Below are 15867 nucleotides of genomic sequence, written 5' to 3'. Positions count from 1 at the left end.
TACAGCCCTTTACCTGAGGATCTCGAAGCCCTTCACAACCGCCTGTGGGGCTGGGAGAGCAGGACCGGGACAGAGAGCAGGGGGCATATGGGTGGGGTAGAAACATCCAGGACTTTCCTTGGGTTCAGGAACTTTTGGTCCTGACATGCATGGGGGAACAGAGAGCGGGGGATAGGACCCATTAGAAATCTCAGGGCCGATACATCCAGGCCCTGGTCAAAATGATTGCTGAACTGTCAGAAGGAAACCAGGCAGAATAAAGCATCTCTGAGAATGAACCTCTGCGGGAATGGAATTGTCAAACAGTGCTACCCCTGGTGACCACATCTGGAATAGCTACAGTTCTGTTTGGGAAAGACCCTCGGGCTTTTCCTCCTTATTAACGCACTTCCCAGCCAGGCGGAAATCAGCCCTGGCACAGACATCATAACTCCCAGCTACCGCCATTCCCTGCTGCGATTGCCGTGGGTGTGCGGTGCTGCTGTCTTTCCTTTTCTGAGCAGCTGCCTTGTGGGCCCCTCCCGTCTGGCCCTGTTGCAGCTGAAATCTGCATCTCCCTGGTGTTTTGCTGCAGGGCGCACTCTCGGATCCGGAGCCTTTGGCCGAGTGGTGGAGGCAACAGCCCATGGCCTGAGCCATTCGCAATCCACGATGCGAGTGGCCGTGAAAATGCTCAAATGTGAGTTTCCCACCATCTCTCCCCTTCGTTCACTGCCACTCTACCCCTCTTCCATCATTCTCCCCCACTGCATCCTTCCTGCCCGCCAGGAGACATTCCCTCCCTCTGCATAGACACCAGCTGGGTCAGTCATTTGTCTCACCCCTCCCAGCCCTGGCCATGGTGGGACCAGGACGGTGCTAGCTACAGGTCTGTTCGCTCACAGGTGATTCTAGCAGGGTTCTGTGGCCCCTGCCTGGCACGGACAGGGGTTTATTTCTAAGCACCACTGTCTTTCTTGCCTTCTCTCCAAAAGGCAAAGGTCTAGGTAAGCAGGAATCAGAGGGAGTTGCTTATGTCAGTATCAGAGCCGGGCTAAGCACTCAGGAGCTCCCGGCTCCCAGCCTTGTTCTCAGAGCCTCTCCCTCCGCCGACCCAGTGCTGTGTATGTGACACCAGTTCCTTGGGGGCTGTGCATGTGTCAGGGTCGTGCTCTCGTCTCTCACACCTCAGCATTCTTATTTCATCTTACTGATGCGTCCATTTAACAGCTACCGCCAGGAGCAGCGAGAAGCAGGCCCTGATGTCTGAGTTGAAGATCATGAGCCACCTGGGGCCTCACCTAAACATTGTCAACTTACTTGGAGCCTGCACCAAAGGAGGTACCTGTCCCCTCCCCTGCCCCTCCCCTGGACATGATCCCCCTTCATCACAGCTGGTACCTGTCCCCTCCCCCTACTGCCCCAAACATTAGCATCCTGCTTAGAGGTCACCACCCTTAGCATGGTTGCCAGGCTGAGCTTAGGCGGCCCATCTGTGCACATGGGCCTGCTGCCTGAATGGGAGAAAACTCTGCATGAGTTGCCAGATTCCACTCCTCCCTGCTGCGTGTCCATCCCCCTCCAGCAGCAGGCATAAGAAAATGGTCTCCATCCAATCTCCTTCCAGCAGCATGACCCGTGAGAGGGGCCGATGCTTTGTGGAGAGCCCAGGTAGCCGACGGTGCTCCAAACTCGAAGGCCAGTGGTCCTGCCTGTTCTCCACTCATCTGCATGTCCCAAACGCCCAGCAAGCAAAGGGCCTCCCTCCCTTGGGCTCCCTGAGTCCCCTTACAAGCGGTTGGGAGAACGTGCAGTGACCTCTTTGCGAAGGGGTTGGCAGTAGAGCCGGTCAGGAATTTCACTGGAAAATGCTGATTTGTCAAACTGAACCTGTTCTCAGGAAGAAGTCGGTTCGGACAAATTTTTCAACTAAAAAAAAAAAAATGCTGAAAAGAAAAGTGTAGAAATTGTCGACGTTTTCACAATGAAAGATGCCAATTTTCTGTCTCAAAGCGACTTGTTGTTTTGAAATTTAAGCTAAGCGTAGTCAAAAAAATTGTTTGTCAATAAAAAATGGTCAAAACTGAAATGAAATGTTTCAGCTGACCCAGAACCAAACGTTTTGAGGGGGTTTTCAGTTCATGACAGTTTTCAAGATTTCAACTTTACGTCCTAATTCGGGACAGGAAAATTTTTCATTATCTTGAAAATTTTCACAAGACAGGAAGCGCATTTCCCACCCAGCTATGGTTGGTAATAAAAGAACAGTCCTGGCCTTGAGCCAGCAAAGCTGCCCCAAGCCCACACCTGACTCAAGCGTTCTCCTTTCCTGCAGGCCCCATCTATATCATAACAGAGTATTGCCGCTATGGAGACCTGGTGGACTATCTGCTCCGGAACAAGCACACCTTCCTCCAGTACTACACCGAGAAAGCAAGGCGAGAGATGGAGGTGTATGGGAATGCCTCTGAAGAGGACAAGGTGTACAGGTGCCTTTAAAGTAATAGCCTTCTCAGGAGCAGCAGAAGGTCTATAAAAGTAGGGGGGCCAACGGCGCTCAAGACTATGGCCCCGCCCTCCATGTCTCCCCTTCTCCCTGAGGCCCCACCCCCATGCCACCCCTTCCCCCAAGGCCCCGCCCCTTCTCACTGAGCCCCCACCCTTCCACTTTGACTTCCCCCAAGGCGCCGCCTTTGCACCGCCCCTTCCCCGCAAGACCCACCCCCTGCTCACTTCTCTCTAGTCCCTCCTCCCATGTTGCTCAGCCTTACCGGTAAAATGTGGGAGGGCTATCCCCTCCCACTTTTAAAAGTGGGGGGGCCGTGGCCCACCCTGTTCTGGCGCCCCTGCCTTCTATTTCCTTTATGCATGCAGCCATCCCAGCCAGCCACAGCAGGGTCCTGTCCTTTCTGGGGCACTAAACCCTAAAGATTATGTTCTCTTGTTCACACTGGGGAAGACTAGTGACTTACGGGTAGGCTAACCTATGAACCAGATCTGCAGTACTTTGATTTCAATGGAAGTTAGGAACCTAAATACCTTTGCGGATCTGGGTCCCGCCCTGGAATTTTCTGCTTCTAATTCTTCATTTGCAGAACAGGCCCTGTTGTGCTCAGTGCCGAAGTGGGCAGATTTAGCGCAGCTTTGTGACAGCTTTTCTTCCCCGGCTGAAAAAGAGGAAAATAGTTCTGTTACTGTGCGGCTGCCGTAAGAGGCGTGGGAAGCTCTCTGCGGGTTGACTGAGATGCATCGCAGACGGACGTTACAAAGCAGGGTTTTGTCCCAGCGCACAGAAGCAATAGTGAAATGAGACAGGCGCTCAGTACATTGATTGAAGCTCCTGCAGTTTCCATTTCAAGTCAGAGGAGACAATAATAAATGTTGAACAAAAGAACGTTAATCTGGGCTCAGTCTTCAAATTAAGGCCTTGAAAATGCTAGCTGCAATTTTGTGCATGCAGCAGATTTTCACAGGGGAGTTTTGGCAGGTGCAAAACCTTGGATTGCTGCATGCCAGTTGCATTTGTGCTGTCTAAATGGATTAGGGTTGCCAGACGTCCGGTTTTCGACTGGAACCCCCGGTCGAAAAGGGACCCTGGCAGCTCTGGTCGGCACCACTTACCAGGCCGTTAAAAGTCCGGTCGGCAGCGCAGTGGGGGCCCAGGGCTAAGGCAGGCTCCCTGCCTGCCCTAGCTCTGCGTGGCTCCCGGACGCGGCCGCCAGGTCCCTGCGGCCCCTAGGTACTGGGGTGGCCATGGCCTGGGAGGCTCCGCGCTCTGCCCCCGCCCAGAGTGCCCGCTCCACAGCTCCCATTGGCTGAGAACCGCAACCAATAGGAGCTGTGGGGACGGTGCCTGCAGCGCCTCCCTGGCCATTCATGTGTCTAGGGGCCACAGGGACCTGGGGGCCGCTTCCTGGGAGCCACGGTAAGTGCCACCGGGACCCCGCACCCCCTCCTGCACCCCAAACCCCTCATCCCCGACCCCATCCCAGCGCCCACCCCTCAAGGCGGAGCCCACACCCCCAGTACACCCCAGCCCCCTCCTGCACCCCAAACCCCTTATCCCTGGCCCCACCCCAGAGCCTGCACCCCCAGCTGGAGTCCTCACCCCCACACACACACCCCAACATTCCAGCCTGGAACCCTCTCCCATACCCTGAACCCCTCATTTCTGGCCCCACCCAGAGCCCATACCCCCCCCCACCCCAAAACCCTCAGGCCCGGCCCCACCCCAGGGCCCGCACCCCCAGCCGGAGCCGTCACCCCCCTCCCGCACCCCAACCCCCTGCCCCAGCCCGGTGAAAGTGAGTGAGGGTAGGGGAGAGCGAATGATGGAGGGAGGGGGGATGGAGCAAGCAGGGGCGGGGCCTCGGAGAAGGGGTGGGGCCTCGGGAAAGGGACGGGGCTGGGGTGTTCGGTTTGGTGCGATTAGAAAGTTAGCAACCCTAAAATGGATAGTTACTATTTAGGCAGTTAGGCCCAAAAGGAGACCTCAGGTTTTGTGTACAGGGTTACCATAGTAGCACATGCAAATGGCTAATTAGATATGCACCATCACCTCATTTGCACACTGTGATGGGGTCTGTCAGGCCTTCTCTGCTGCCTGCTAGAGGCTTTGGGTCCTGACAGCCTGGCCCAGATCTTCAAAGTCTCTGGACTCTTTTGCTTAAGGAAAACCTGCTCAGGGCCAGACTACCAATGAGACTTAGTCCTCCAGGGGCCTAGAAGGGCCATAAGGAGACACTGACCAATAGGGAGCCAGCAGGCCAGTTAAGAAGGCTTGCCTGTGTCTGAACTGGGCAGTGCTGAGTGAGAGAGGAACAGAAGAGGAGGTTCTTAGTACTAGCCCAGAATATTAGGGGTGGCGGGAGGCAGGACTGCTCAGGGGCTTGGCTTCTACTTAAACACTGTAACTAAGCAGTCATCTCTTGTGTTTACTAGTTTAAAGGCACAGAGCCAACCTTGAGTTTGGTTTAACATTAACCATTTAAAGACTGTGCTCAGAGCAAGGGCTGTTCTGCTCCAGCCCAGCCGCCCGCCTACACACAGGCACGCAAGAGTAAGCAGGCAAATTTGCACATGCTTTTGCATACAGACCGCAGGCCTCCCTCTAAGGACCCCGTTCGCCTGCACCAATGTGAGTTGACTCCTGTGCAAAAACTCACATGGGAAAAAATGCAGGCACCAAATTGCAGGTGTGCTTAGAGAGGCTGGGCTCAGGCCTTGTAGGAGATGTGGCCCAGTGGTTAACTAAAGAATGAGGATTTTAAAAACTCAGTTTAGTGTGGCTCCTGCCACCTCTCCTGAGAGAAGAGGGCAGTTCAATCTGCAGAGTCATTCATTCCCCTCTCCAGTGCTTTCAAAGGCACCAACGCCCCTCCTACCCCCACCTGGGGTGGCCCCCCCTCCTGTGGAGGGAGAAGGAAATTCAGAGTCAGATTTTTGCCCTTAGGCATGTGCGGATATGTGCATACAGTTGTGCACACCTCAGATACGCAACAAATTTCCAAGGTGCACGTGGAAAGGGGGCATTTGCTCACATGTGGCCATGCACATGCCAATACCTGCTTCGTGCATCGGAATTTGCACCCACCACTCAGGCCTGAGCAACGATACGTGTGCCATTGTCCATGCCTACTTTTGGAATTCTGGCCCTCTGTAACCACAGTCCCTGAAATTAAGCCTCCCTTCTCTGAATCTGAAATCCACTCCACCCTTTCTCTTACACTATCTGTTCTGAATGGTTTCTTTGCTTCCCCATTCCAGCCTCACCTCCTTCTCTGTCGAAAGTGACGGGGGCTACATGGATATGAGCAAGGATGACTCCCTGGACTACGTTCCCATGTCTGATATGAAGGGAGAGATCAAGTATGCTGACATTGAGTCCTCCAACTACGGCACTCCCTACGAGCTGGACAGCTATTCCCCCTCAGGTAACGGGAGTCCCTGGAAGGGAGGGAGATGGTGTTCGTGCCACGGTGACTGGTTTCCTTTGCTTTAGGAGCTGGTTGGGATGTGAGCTGATTCCCGCAGGGTCTGCTGAGCCAGAACAGTGCTGGCACAGTTTCTCCCACACTGAGGCTCTGTGGAGGTCTGAAAAACCCCAGACCAACTTCTGTTCCCACCGACGCGAGCCCCAGTTTTAATCCGTGTGGGAGCCTGGTAACAGCCGTTGTGCCTTTTTCCTCCCTCCAGCTCCCGAAAGGACGGACCGCGTGACCCTGATAAACGAGTCCCCATTCCTCAGCTACACAGACCTGATTGGGTTTAGTTTCCAGGTGGCCAACGGGATGGAGTTCCTCGCGTCCAAAAACGTATGTGTGCCGAGTCGCCAGGCGGGTTTGGCGGGAGTGGGCTCTGAAAGGGAAGAAATCAAAGCTCTTTCTTGGTGTGTGACATGAAAGTCCTCCTGACCAGCCAGACCTTCAGTCAGGCTTCACCAGGAGCCGACTCTGCCTCTCTGACAGGCCTTTGCGTCAAATAGCCACTGACTGCCTCGACTTGCTGGCACTGTCCTGGGGCCTGTGTGGCCATACTACGTGTTAAAGTAGGTCTGGCTCCACTGCCTTCCAAACCCGCAGCCTGCAGCCCCTTAGAGCCGCTCTCCGGTTGGTCCTGGTGCTGTCTGGTTTCCTTTCCTCAGAGCCAGAAGCATCCTCACCAGAGGCCAGTGCTGTGCCAATGAACAAACAGCCATCAGTAGCACACTCACAGCCTAAAGGCTTCTGGAAACAGATGCTTCAGTGGGTATTCAAGCTGAACTGCCAATGAGGACAGAGCTCCCGGGGTCTCCAAGGCTAATTCGACTGGCTGAGCTTAGGCCAATTGTCAGTGTAACCAAAGCTCTATTGTTTGTTAGGAAAAGTATATAGCTGGGGTGTGACAGCAATGGGGACGGCCCTAGAGCGAAGCCCAGAGTGACCTTTCTGGTGCCCCACGAGACAGGCGGGTCTCCCACCAGTCTCCTTCACATGCCTGGCCAGGCAGCTTGCATTAAATGAGATGCCAGCAGTATCAACTGTCCGTGCTGATGCTGGAGGAGCCTTTCTTCTTTGCTGGTGCCAATGCAATGCTTGAGCAAACCCAGTGAGCATGCTATGTCCGGGGTACGTGAAGGCGTAAGCCAGGCTGGCCTAACCCTGCTGCTCCTAGACTCCGACTGTCCATCTGCAATCTGCATCATTGCTCGTTTCGCTGCTTTCTGGGGGGGTTTGCTCTGGTACCATGACAACCTCCGTGGCACCTTCTGTTGCTGGTGTTCTGTGGCCTGGGCCCCCCCTCTAATGGCACCCTGTCTCCTCCCCTACAGTGTGTGCACCGAGACCTGGCAGCAAGGAACGTCCTCATCTGCGAGGGGAAGCTGGTGAAGATCTGTGACTTTGGCCTGGCCAGAGATATCATGAGGGATTCCAACTACATCTCCAAAGGCAGCGTGAGTCGGGGACCCAGGTCCCCTCCCTTCCTGCCCCATTCCAGCAGGCGCACACACACCTTGTTCTACCAGGCGGGAATCTCTCTTCCCAAGGACGGGGGCAGAACTCTCACCTGACTCCCTTGATCCTCCCCCCCTCCCCAAATAGTCCGAACAGTCTATTATCCTGACAATAAATCATAGAATCATAGAACTGGAAGGGACCTCGAGAGGTCACCTAGTCCAGTCCCCTGCGCTCAAGGCAGGACTAAGTATTATCTAGACCATCTCTGACCAGGTGTTTGTCCAACCTGCTCTTAAAAATCCCCAATGATGGAGATTCTACAACCTCCCTAGGCAATTTATTCCAGGGCTTAACCACTCTTACAGGAAGTCTTTCCTCATGTCCAATCTAAACCGCCCTTGCTGCAATTTAAGCCCATTGCTTCTTGTCCTATCCTCAGAGGTTAAGAAGAACAGTTTTTCTCCCTCCTGCTTGTAACAACCTTTTATGTACTTGAAGACTGTTATCATGTCCCCTCTCAGTCTTCTCTTCTCCAACTAAACAAACCCAATTTTTTCAATCTTCCCTCATAGGTCATGTTTTCTAGACCTTTAATCATTTTTGTTGCTCTTCTCTGCACTTTCTCCAATTTGTCCACATCTTTCCTGAAATGTGGTGCCCAGAACTGGACACAATACTCCAGCTGAGGCCTAATCAGCGCAGAGTAGAGCGGAAGAATTACTTCTCATGTCTTGCTTACAATACTCCTGCTAATACATCCCAGAATGAGGTTTGCTTTTTTTCAACAGCGTTACACTGTTGACTCGTATTTAGCTTGTGATTCGCTATGACCCCCAGATCCCTTTCCGAAATACTCCTTCCTAGGCAGTCATTTCCCATTTTGTATGTGTGCAACTGATTGTTCCTTCCTAAGTGGAGTACTTGGCATTTGTCCTTATTGAATTTCATCCTATTTACTTCAGAACATTTCTCCAGTTTGTCCAGATCATTTTGAATTTTAATCCTATCCTCCAAAGCACTTGCAAGCCCGCCCAGCTTGGTATCGTCCACAAACTTTATAAGTGAACTCTCTATGCCGTTATCTAAATCACCGATTTAAGATATTGAACACAACCGGACCCAGAACCGATCCCTGCAGGACCCCACTGGTTATGCCCTTCCAGCATGACTGTGACCCACTGATAACTACTCTCTGGGAACGATTTTCCAACCAGTTATACACCCACTTTATAGTAGCTCCATCTGGGTTGCATTTCCCTAGTTTGTTCCCTATCCCTGTGCAGCTAGTAGCTCTGAACCATCCTTCAGATTGAGAGGCTGGGGCTCGGAGAGGCTGAGCTGCGTCACCATGAGTCACTTGCAGAGCTGGGAATGGGATCCGGATCTTCCGACTCCCAGCCCCTGCTCTAACCACTAGACCGCACAGAAAGAGGAAGCGCTTTTCTGCAGGCTCCCATGCGAGTGCTTTCAAGGAAGGAGATTCGGGCCTTTCAGGTCGGAAAGGGCCCCTGGTTCCAACGAGCATCCTCCAGGATGTTCTCTTTGTTTTAAATTCCAATAGGCAAGGCAGGGCTGGGGGAAGATGAATAATCCCTACCCCGTCACATCAGCAGTTCTCAAAGAGCTTTATGAAGGAGGTCAGTGTTATTACCTCACTTTACAGCTGGGGAAACTGAGGCACAGAGAGGAGACGGGATTTGCCCAGGGTCACTCAGCAGGTGAGTGGCAGAGCTGGGGCTAGAACCTAGGTCCTGAGTGCTAGTGCAGGGGTTGAGCCACCAGACCACACTGGAATCATGTTCCACTCTCCTCCTCTTGCTGAATCACTGCCAGCCAGGCAAAGCTGGGAGTGGAGAGCTCGGCAGGGGTAGGTGAGCTGCCCTCGTTGCTTGGAAGCCAGAAGCAGCCAGTGTAACGCAGGAGCCTTGGCCACCCACTCAGTTCATGGGCAAGGGGCAAGGCCCCACCCTTTCCCCCTCCGCAGCAGGGCTGGGGCTTTCCAATCCAGCTTTGCTGCCGCTGCTGTTCCGCATAAAATAGGAAATGAAACCAGGCCCCTTCGCAATCCTTCCTGGGGATTATTTTTGATACCAGTTGCGCAAGGAAATCCACATCCAGCACAGGGCACCACGCAGCTGAAGCTGCACGCAAGGCGAGTTTCAGTGCAGCACAGGCAGGGCTGGATTGGGCCAAAGACAGGAAACATGGAGAGAAGAGGACTAGGATATCTATCTTGGTCCTCTCTTCCTGGCTTCTTAGAAATCTCCAGGCAGGTCCTGATCTGTCAGATCTATTCATAGTAGGGTGACCAGCCAGCAAGTGTGAAAAATCGGGACAGGAGATGGGAGGTAATAGGAGCCTATATAAGAAAAAGACCCAAAAATCGGGACGGTCCCTATAAAATCGGGACATCTGGTCACCCTAATTCATAGTGATGCACATTTGCCAGGTTTCAGACATCCAGCTTAGACTGGGATGGGTGGAAAGTCACCATGTGACCGCATTTCAATGGCCTGGTGTCAGCTGAGTCAGTTGACTCAGGCAAAGGCTGGGTGTCCATGTCACAAAAGCCTCCATTGCAGCAATCAGGCTTGTTGGCTGAGATGAGAATGGATGTAGAAACTGAGCTGATGCCTGACCTGAGAAGGCAGCTTCTCCTGGTCAGAGCTGAGGTGCACTGGAGAGCGGACATGAGGGAAGCTCGTGTTGCAGCTGCCCCAGGGGATGCCGGGGGGACGCTGGGGCCTTCTTTCCCTGGACTGTCATTTTGGCACCTTTCAGCAGCTGCAGGTCTGTCTCCGAAAGCCAATAGTCCATTTGGCCAGGTTGGTGTAGTGGCCCAGCAGGAGAACTCAGCCCTGGAAGGGAGGTGGCTTTGCAGGGCCAGAACCTCTCCGTGATGCTGTGAGTGGGGGAGAGACCTCAGCAGGGGGACAGCCAGTGTCAGTACTGAGTGGAACTGTGAAGGGGACTGCAGTTCTCCTGTCCCATCTGACAAGGGTCCGTGTAACACCCTGCTCTGGGAAATGGGAGTCAAGACCCTAAGGGAAACGGTTGATGCAAAGTGCTTGAGAGTTGCTCCAAGGGGCTCTCCTCAGCCTTTGTAAACTGGGCTCCCTGAAGAGTCAAGGGGAAGGTGTCCAACTTCCCTGCTTATTGGTGCAGAAGTGAGCTGTCCCCAGGGGCTTGGCTGACTCATGGGCCTAACCCATTCCTGCTCTCTCTCGTCCTCACAGACCTTCCTGCCTTTGAAATGGATGGCGCCTGAGAGCATCTTCAACAACCTCTACACAACCCTGAGTGATGTGTGGTCTTTTGGGATCCTTCTCTGGGAGATATTCACTCTGGGTAAGTGCCCTGAGAATCACCCTCCTTCAATAGAACACAACCCACCTCCCAGGACCACACAGGTCCTGCAGGGCTTGTCCCTGAATCTCCCTCCAGTCCCACCGTGGGAGAAAGATACCAATCCCTGAGTCCCATGCCACCCATGCCAGGAGGGGGCCTCTGTGACAGACCCTTGTCCTATCACACCCTGACTCACACAGGACTGGCGATGAAGGTGGGGTAGGAATGGTGAACAGATGGGAAGGAGGGTGGTGCTGGTGTTATAACAACACTGACAGTGTGAGTGTGGTGGAGCCTCCCCGTTAGCCTGGTTTCCAGCTCTTCTTTCTCCTCCTAGGTGGGACTCCATACCCTGAACTACCCATGAATGAGCAGTTCTACAATGCCATCAAATGTGGCTACCGAATGTCTAAACCCACCCATGCTTCCAACGAGATGTAAGTGTTCACTGTGCACATTTGCACTGGCCACATCTCCTCAAACTGGCTCCATCACCTCTTCTGCCATCTAACTCTATGGTGTCCTTCCCCCCCCCCCCATCTCCCCAGCTATGACATCATGCAGAAATGTTGGGAAGAGAAGTTTGAGATAAGACCTTCCTTCTCTCAGCTGGTGGTACTTATGGGGAACCTCCTGGCAGATGGATACAAGAAGGTATGTCCCAGGAATGCTATGTTGGGAGTGTGGGGAGGAGACTCTACTATAGAGGAAGGAGGGTCCAGTGGTTAGGGTACTAGCCTAGGGCTTGGGAGACGGGTTCAAGTCCCTGCTCTGCCAGGCTTCTTGTGTAACCTTGGGCAATGAGTCTCTCTGTGCCTCAGTTCCCCATCTATAAAATGGGAAGAATAGCACCGCCCTATTTCACAGGGGTGTTGTGAGGATAAATACATTAAAGATTATGAGGAGTTCTGATGCTGTAGTAATGTGGGACATGTCAGCACCTTAGTTAGATACACCACAGGCATTTCTTCCTTTGTCTAAATTAAATATAACCTATCCTTGAAATATACAGAATCTGTATGAGAAATGAGCCCCATTTTACAGCCAAACATCTTCTATACTTGGTGATGCATCTTTCAGCTGAGCTGGAGAACTGAGGCTCTGACAAATTCTGGTCTATAAGATCCCCAGGTATTTTGGGGAGGGAAAGGGGTGTTAATCCCATTCTCCAGCATAGGCGCCAACTCCGTGGGTGCTCTGGGGCTGGAGCACCCACGGGGAAAAATTAGTGGGTGCTCTGCACCCGCTGGCAGCCAAGCTCCCCTCCTCCCCTGAGCGTGCCACGTCCCCGCTCCTCCCCCTGCCTCCCAGCGCTTCCCGCCCGGCCGCCACCAAACAGCTGTTTGGCAGCGTTAGCACACGCCAAACGAGGAGCGGGAACATGGCTTGCTCAGGGGAGGAGGCGGGGAAGAGGCAGGGCGGGGATTTGGGGAAGGAGTTGGAATAGGGGAAGGGAAGGGGGCAGCGTTGGGGCGGGGATTTTGGGGAAGGGGTTGGAATGGGGGTGGGGCCTCATGGAAGGGGTGGAGTGGGGGCGGGGCAGGGGGCGGGTGTCAAGCACCCACGAGAAAGAGGGGAAGTCGGCGCCTATGTTCTCCAGGGCATACTCCAACTCAAGCAATTACATTCTGGCGATCTAAATCCCTCTTGCAGTTCAAACTGGACACAGCATTCTTCTTCACTTCCTGCCCTAAATGCTGTGTAGCGTTGCTGTGTGCAGTTAAACATTTGCCATTTCTCGGAGGTGGCTGGACTTTGGTGGCAAAGTGCTCCCTGTGTATAGTTTGTCTGAGATTTTGTAAAGCACTTCAGGCTCTTTCGGAGTCAGTGGTGATAATGAAATGTTAACAGTTTAATTCATAAGGCTTGAAATATATTTGCTGGTCAATTCAGAGAAAAAAATGAAAAGCGACACTGTTTCCAGCAATTTGCTATAAAGATCAATTTGCTGTAGGAAAAAAATCAGCAGCCTTTTGTAAAGTGACATTTCCCAGCGTGGCTGGCTGGGCATATTGGTAATACTCTGGATACATAAAAAGAGAGGGACAAATGTCAGGTGTGAGCATTGTCTAGTTGTTGATGCCCAGGATTGGGGCTCAGGAGATCTGAGTTCTGTTCCTGGCTCTTCCCCAGTGTTCTCGGGTCACTCCATTCCACGTGCTTCCCCAATTGTCCAGCCATCCGCGGGCGTGCCTCGGATTTTGGACACAGAAGGCCTGATTCTCCTCTCACTCACACAGACATAGAGCACCATGGAGAACAGCAGTATCACCCCGATATCTCAGGTGGCTCACCCAAAAATGGAGCCGCTCAGGGGATGCTTTGAAATCGGCCTCCTCTCTCCCAGGGCTGCCCTGAGGGCTTCGTTAGCTCATGTCTGGGAAGCACCGTGCGATCCTGCAATGGAGGGCACTGTAGCAGTGCACAGTGTGCGGCTTCCAGTGGGAACAGGGCCCAGACTCTGTAGTTTCTCTTTATATGCCTGAGGATGCCGGCTTGACCCCGGTTAGCGCAACCGCCTCTCACCCACCTCGTTTCTTTTGTAACCTGCCCCGCGGGAGCAGAGGTACCAACAGGTCGAGGAAGAGTTCCTGAAGAGTGACCACCCTGCTGTTCTGCGCACAAGGCCCAGAATCCCCGGGGTCAGCAGCGCCGGGCTCACCCCCAGCTCCGGCACCGGAAGTGTCCTCTATACAGCTGTGCAGCAGGACGAGGGGGACAATGAGTACATCATCCCCCTTCCTGACCCCAAGCCCGATGGAATCGACGATGCCCCTCAGGAGGCTTCGGTCAGCCGGGCCAGGTAGCAAACACAGGCCTCTTCATGCTTCCCCCGAATCTGATCTCTGACCGTCCTGAGATCTAAACAACAAATGCTTCACACAACAAAAGTGGAAGCAGGAGAGTGTGGTCAGGTAGAAAGGGGTGGGGACAGGGGGAGGCGGAACAGGTAAAGCAGCTCCAGGATCAGCTCCCTTCACTCTCAGGATCCTTAAATCTACCCACAGCCTGGCCTTTCCCTTCACAGCTGCCCAGTCTATCTGCACTGCCAGCTGCCATTCAAGGTCCTCACGCCAGGCTGGGCTTGGGGCCCGGGGAGAGGCTGGACAGCAAGTTGTTATGTATACGCAGCAGCTAGCGCTCTAGGTGTGCACAGCCCGTGGGGCGTTGATGGCTGCACTGTGTGTGCGTGAGGGGGGTGAATTTAAGTTCCATTTTGTCAATCGTTCTGTGGGAGTTGGAGCCTGTCTAAGATGGAGGATGGCACTAGGCCACTGTGGGGGCGTAGGTAGTTACTCCTCGTGCCACAAGAGAGCCAGCCATGTCTTCCCTAGCAAGTGGGTCCTTGCTTGGGACATCAGCGATTACAGACAGCACATTTATTTCTCTCCTTTCTCTCCTCCCCTTTAGTTCTACTCTGAACGAAGTGAACACAGCATCCACAATATCCTGTGACAGCCCCCTGGACCCACAGCAGGAAGGGGAACAGGAGGAACCTGAACCGAAGTCGGGCTGCCAGGAGCCAAGCCCAGGGCACCACGACATGGAAGAGAGTTTTCTGTAGAAAGGGCAGGGCTGATGCTACCCCACACTCTACCAGTGAGACCAGCTGGGGGGCAACCAAACTTGGTGGAGAACCTGGATGGGTGCTTCTTTATCCCGCCCTCCGTCCCACCTCCCAGCACAACATGGACTATAGAGGCACCTTTCCCCTCCCCCAGCCTCACTGCCACACTCCACCCCATTGATCAAACTACTGAGACGAGGCGGGGTCTCCTCACAGACAAACCTCTTCTCCTCACAGTGAAGCCTGCAGTGCTCCCAGACCAAGGGGCAGGGCTCCAGCGGGTCTCCAGAGGAGATGCTGCCGTTCACTCCATTTGTTTGATATCCCAGCCTCTTTCCCGCACCCCGGTGCAACAGGTGGCTCTGAATTCCAGTCTCCATCTGGGCCGAAGCTGCCTCTTTGATGTTCTGCGTATCCGCCACGCTGTGGTACAACGGCCATACGTGGCTTGGCTGGACAGACAGATTCCTTGCAGCTCCCTGGTGGGGCGTCGGGAAGCCGATAGGCCAGGCCCCAGTCACTAGAGAACCGGATCATACTGATTGGATTCTCTCTCAAGCACAGCAGAGCTATTGTAGCCGCTGAGGAGAAATGAGCCATGGAGAATCCAGTCACCAGGAGAAACCAGTCACGTTCTTCCCCGCTTGTCCTCTCCAGCCTTTCTGAGAGGAATGCGGCACCACAAGCACTGTGGTACAGGTACCTGTGGCACTGGGCCACAACGCTGCATTAGCACCCTTTTCCTCCACCCCCAAGGAGATGTCATAGGCTGACCCTCTTTCTGCCCACAACAGCACCCTGGGTTCCTAAGGGCCTGCCAGGAATCAGGGATGCTCTGATAATGACTCTGCTGTGGCAGCAGCAGCGCATTCCAGCGTTATCTTCCTCTGTGTGGACTTTAAGCCTAGATAGTCTCCATATCGATCATTTAAAGGGAACAAATAAGATCTCTTAATTCACTAGCCAGGGCCAGTATAGGAACAAAAATGGCTATTCATTAATCTTCTAGTGCCACGGAACCTATTTCACCTGCTGGGAAAGTCTCTCAGCCCAGCTGGCTCCAGAATCTTTGTTTTATCTTTGGGAAGCAGTGGTATGACGTTGGTGTTACTTTGTTCATACGAGTTCCCCTTTCTGTGCCGTCTGGGTCCCTCACGTGAATTGCAGCCTCTTGCCCTAGGTGAGTAACCAGGTTGCATAAACACAAGCCCAGGCGATCCAGGGACAGCGAGAGAGAGAGAGAGAGAGAGAGAGGTTGTGAAGTCATCTGAGAGCTGTATAGGGTTTATGGTCCTGCCACTCACAGTCTCTTTGACTGTACAAATACATGGGGGGAAGCCAACTTTTAAACAACAAGCAGCATTTGTGTTTGCCAGGAGCAGCCATTCTCATGCTGACAGGATCCATGGAGCCTTGCAGGATGGTACATTTTGGGACCCAAACAGAGGAGGAAGGATCAGGTTGTCGGATGGGAAGTGGGCCTAAGACAGGGACTTTCTCTTAGAAAGTGGAATGCAGAATGGAAATGTTGGAGAA

At 53.5% G+C, this 15867-nt stretch overlaps 1 protein-coding gene across 1 annotated transcript in view; it reads left to right on the top strand.

The window, feature by feature from the left end:
- PDGFRB (platelet derived growth factor receptor beta) overlaps nucleotides 1-14328 on the top strand; it is a 27822-nt gene extending 13494 nt beyond the window's left edge. Inside the window, exons 12-22 of the mRNA XM_065409095.1 lie at nucleotides 575-679; nucleotides 1210-1320; nucleotides 2315-2468; nucleotides 5746-5912; nucleotides 6175-6293; nucleotides 7289-7411; nucleotides 10652-10763; nucleotides 11101-11200; nucleotides 11312-11417; nucleotides 13328-13566; nucleotides 14175-14328. Of these exons, the coding sequence (XP_065265167.1) occupies nucleotides 575-679; nucleotides 1210-1320; nucleotides 2315-2468; nucleotides 5746-5912; nucleotides 6175-6293; nucleotides 7289-7411; nucleotides 10652-10763; nucleotides 11101-11200; nucleotides 11312-11417; nucleotides 13328-13566; nucleotides 14175-14328 (1490 nt within the window). The remainder of the gene's footprint in view (nucleotides 1-574; nucleotides 680-1209; nucleotides 1321-2314; nucleotides 2469-5745; nucleotides 5913-6174; nucleotides 6294-7288; nucleotides 7412-10651; nucleotides 10764-11100; nucleotides 11201-11311; nucleotides 11418-13327; nucleotides 13567-14174) is intronic.
- Nucleotides 14329-15867: the final 1539 nt, after the last annotated feature.

The sequence above is a fragment of the Emys orbicularis genome, chromosome 8 (genome assembly GCF_028017835.1).
Source record: "Emys orbicularis isolate rEmyOrb1 chromosome 8, rEmyOrb1.hap1, whole genome shotgun sequence".
Taxonomy (NCBI): Eukaryota; Metazoa; Chordata; order Testudines; family Emydidae; genus Emys; species Emys orbicularis.
This window is presented reverse-complemented; position numbering and strand designations above follow the sequence as displayed.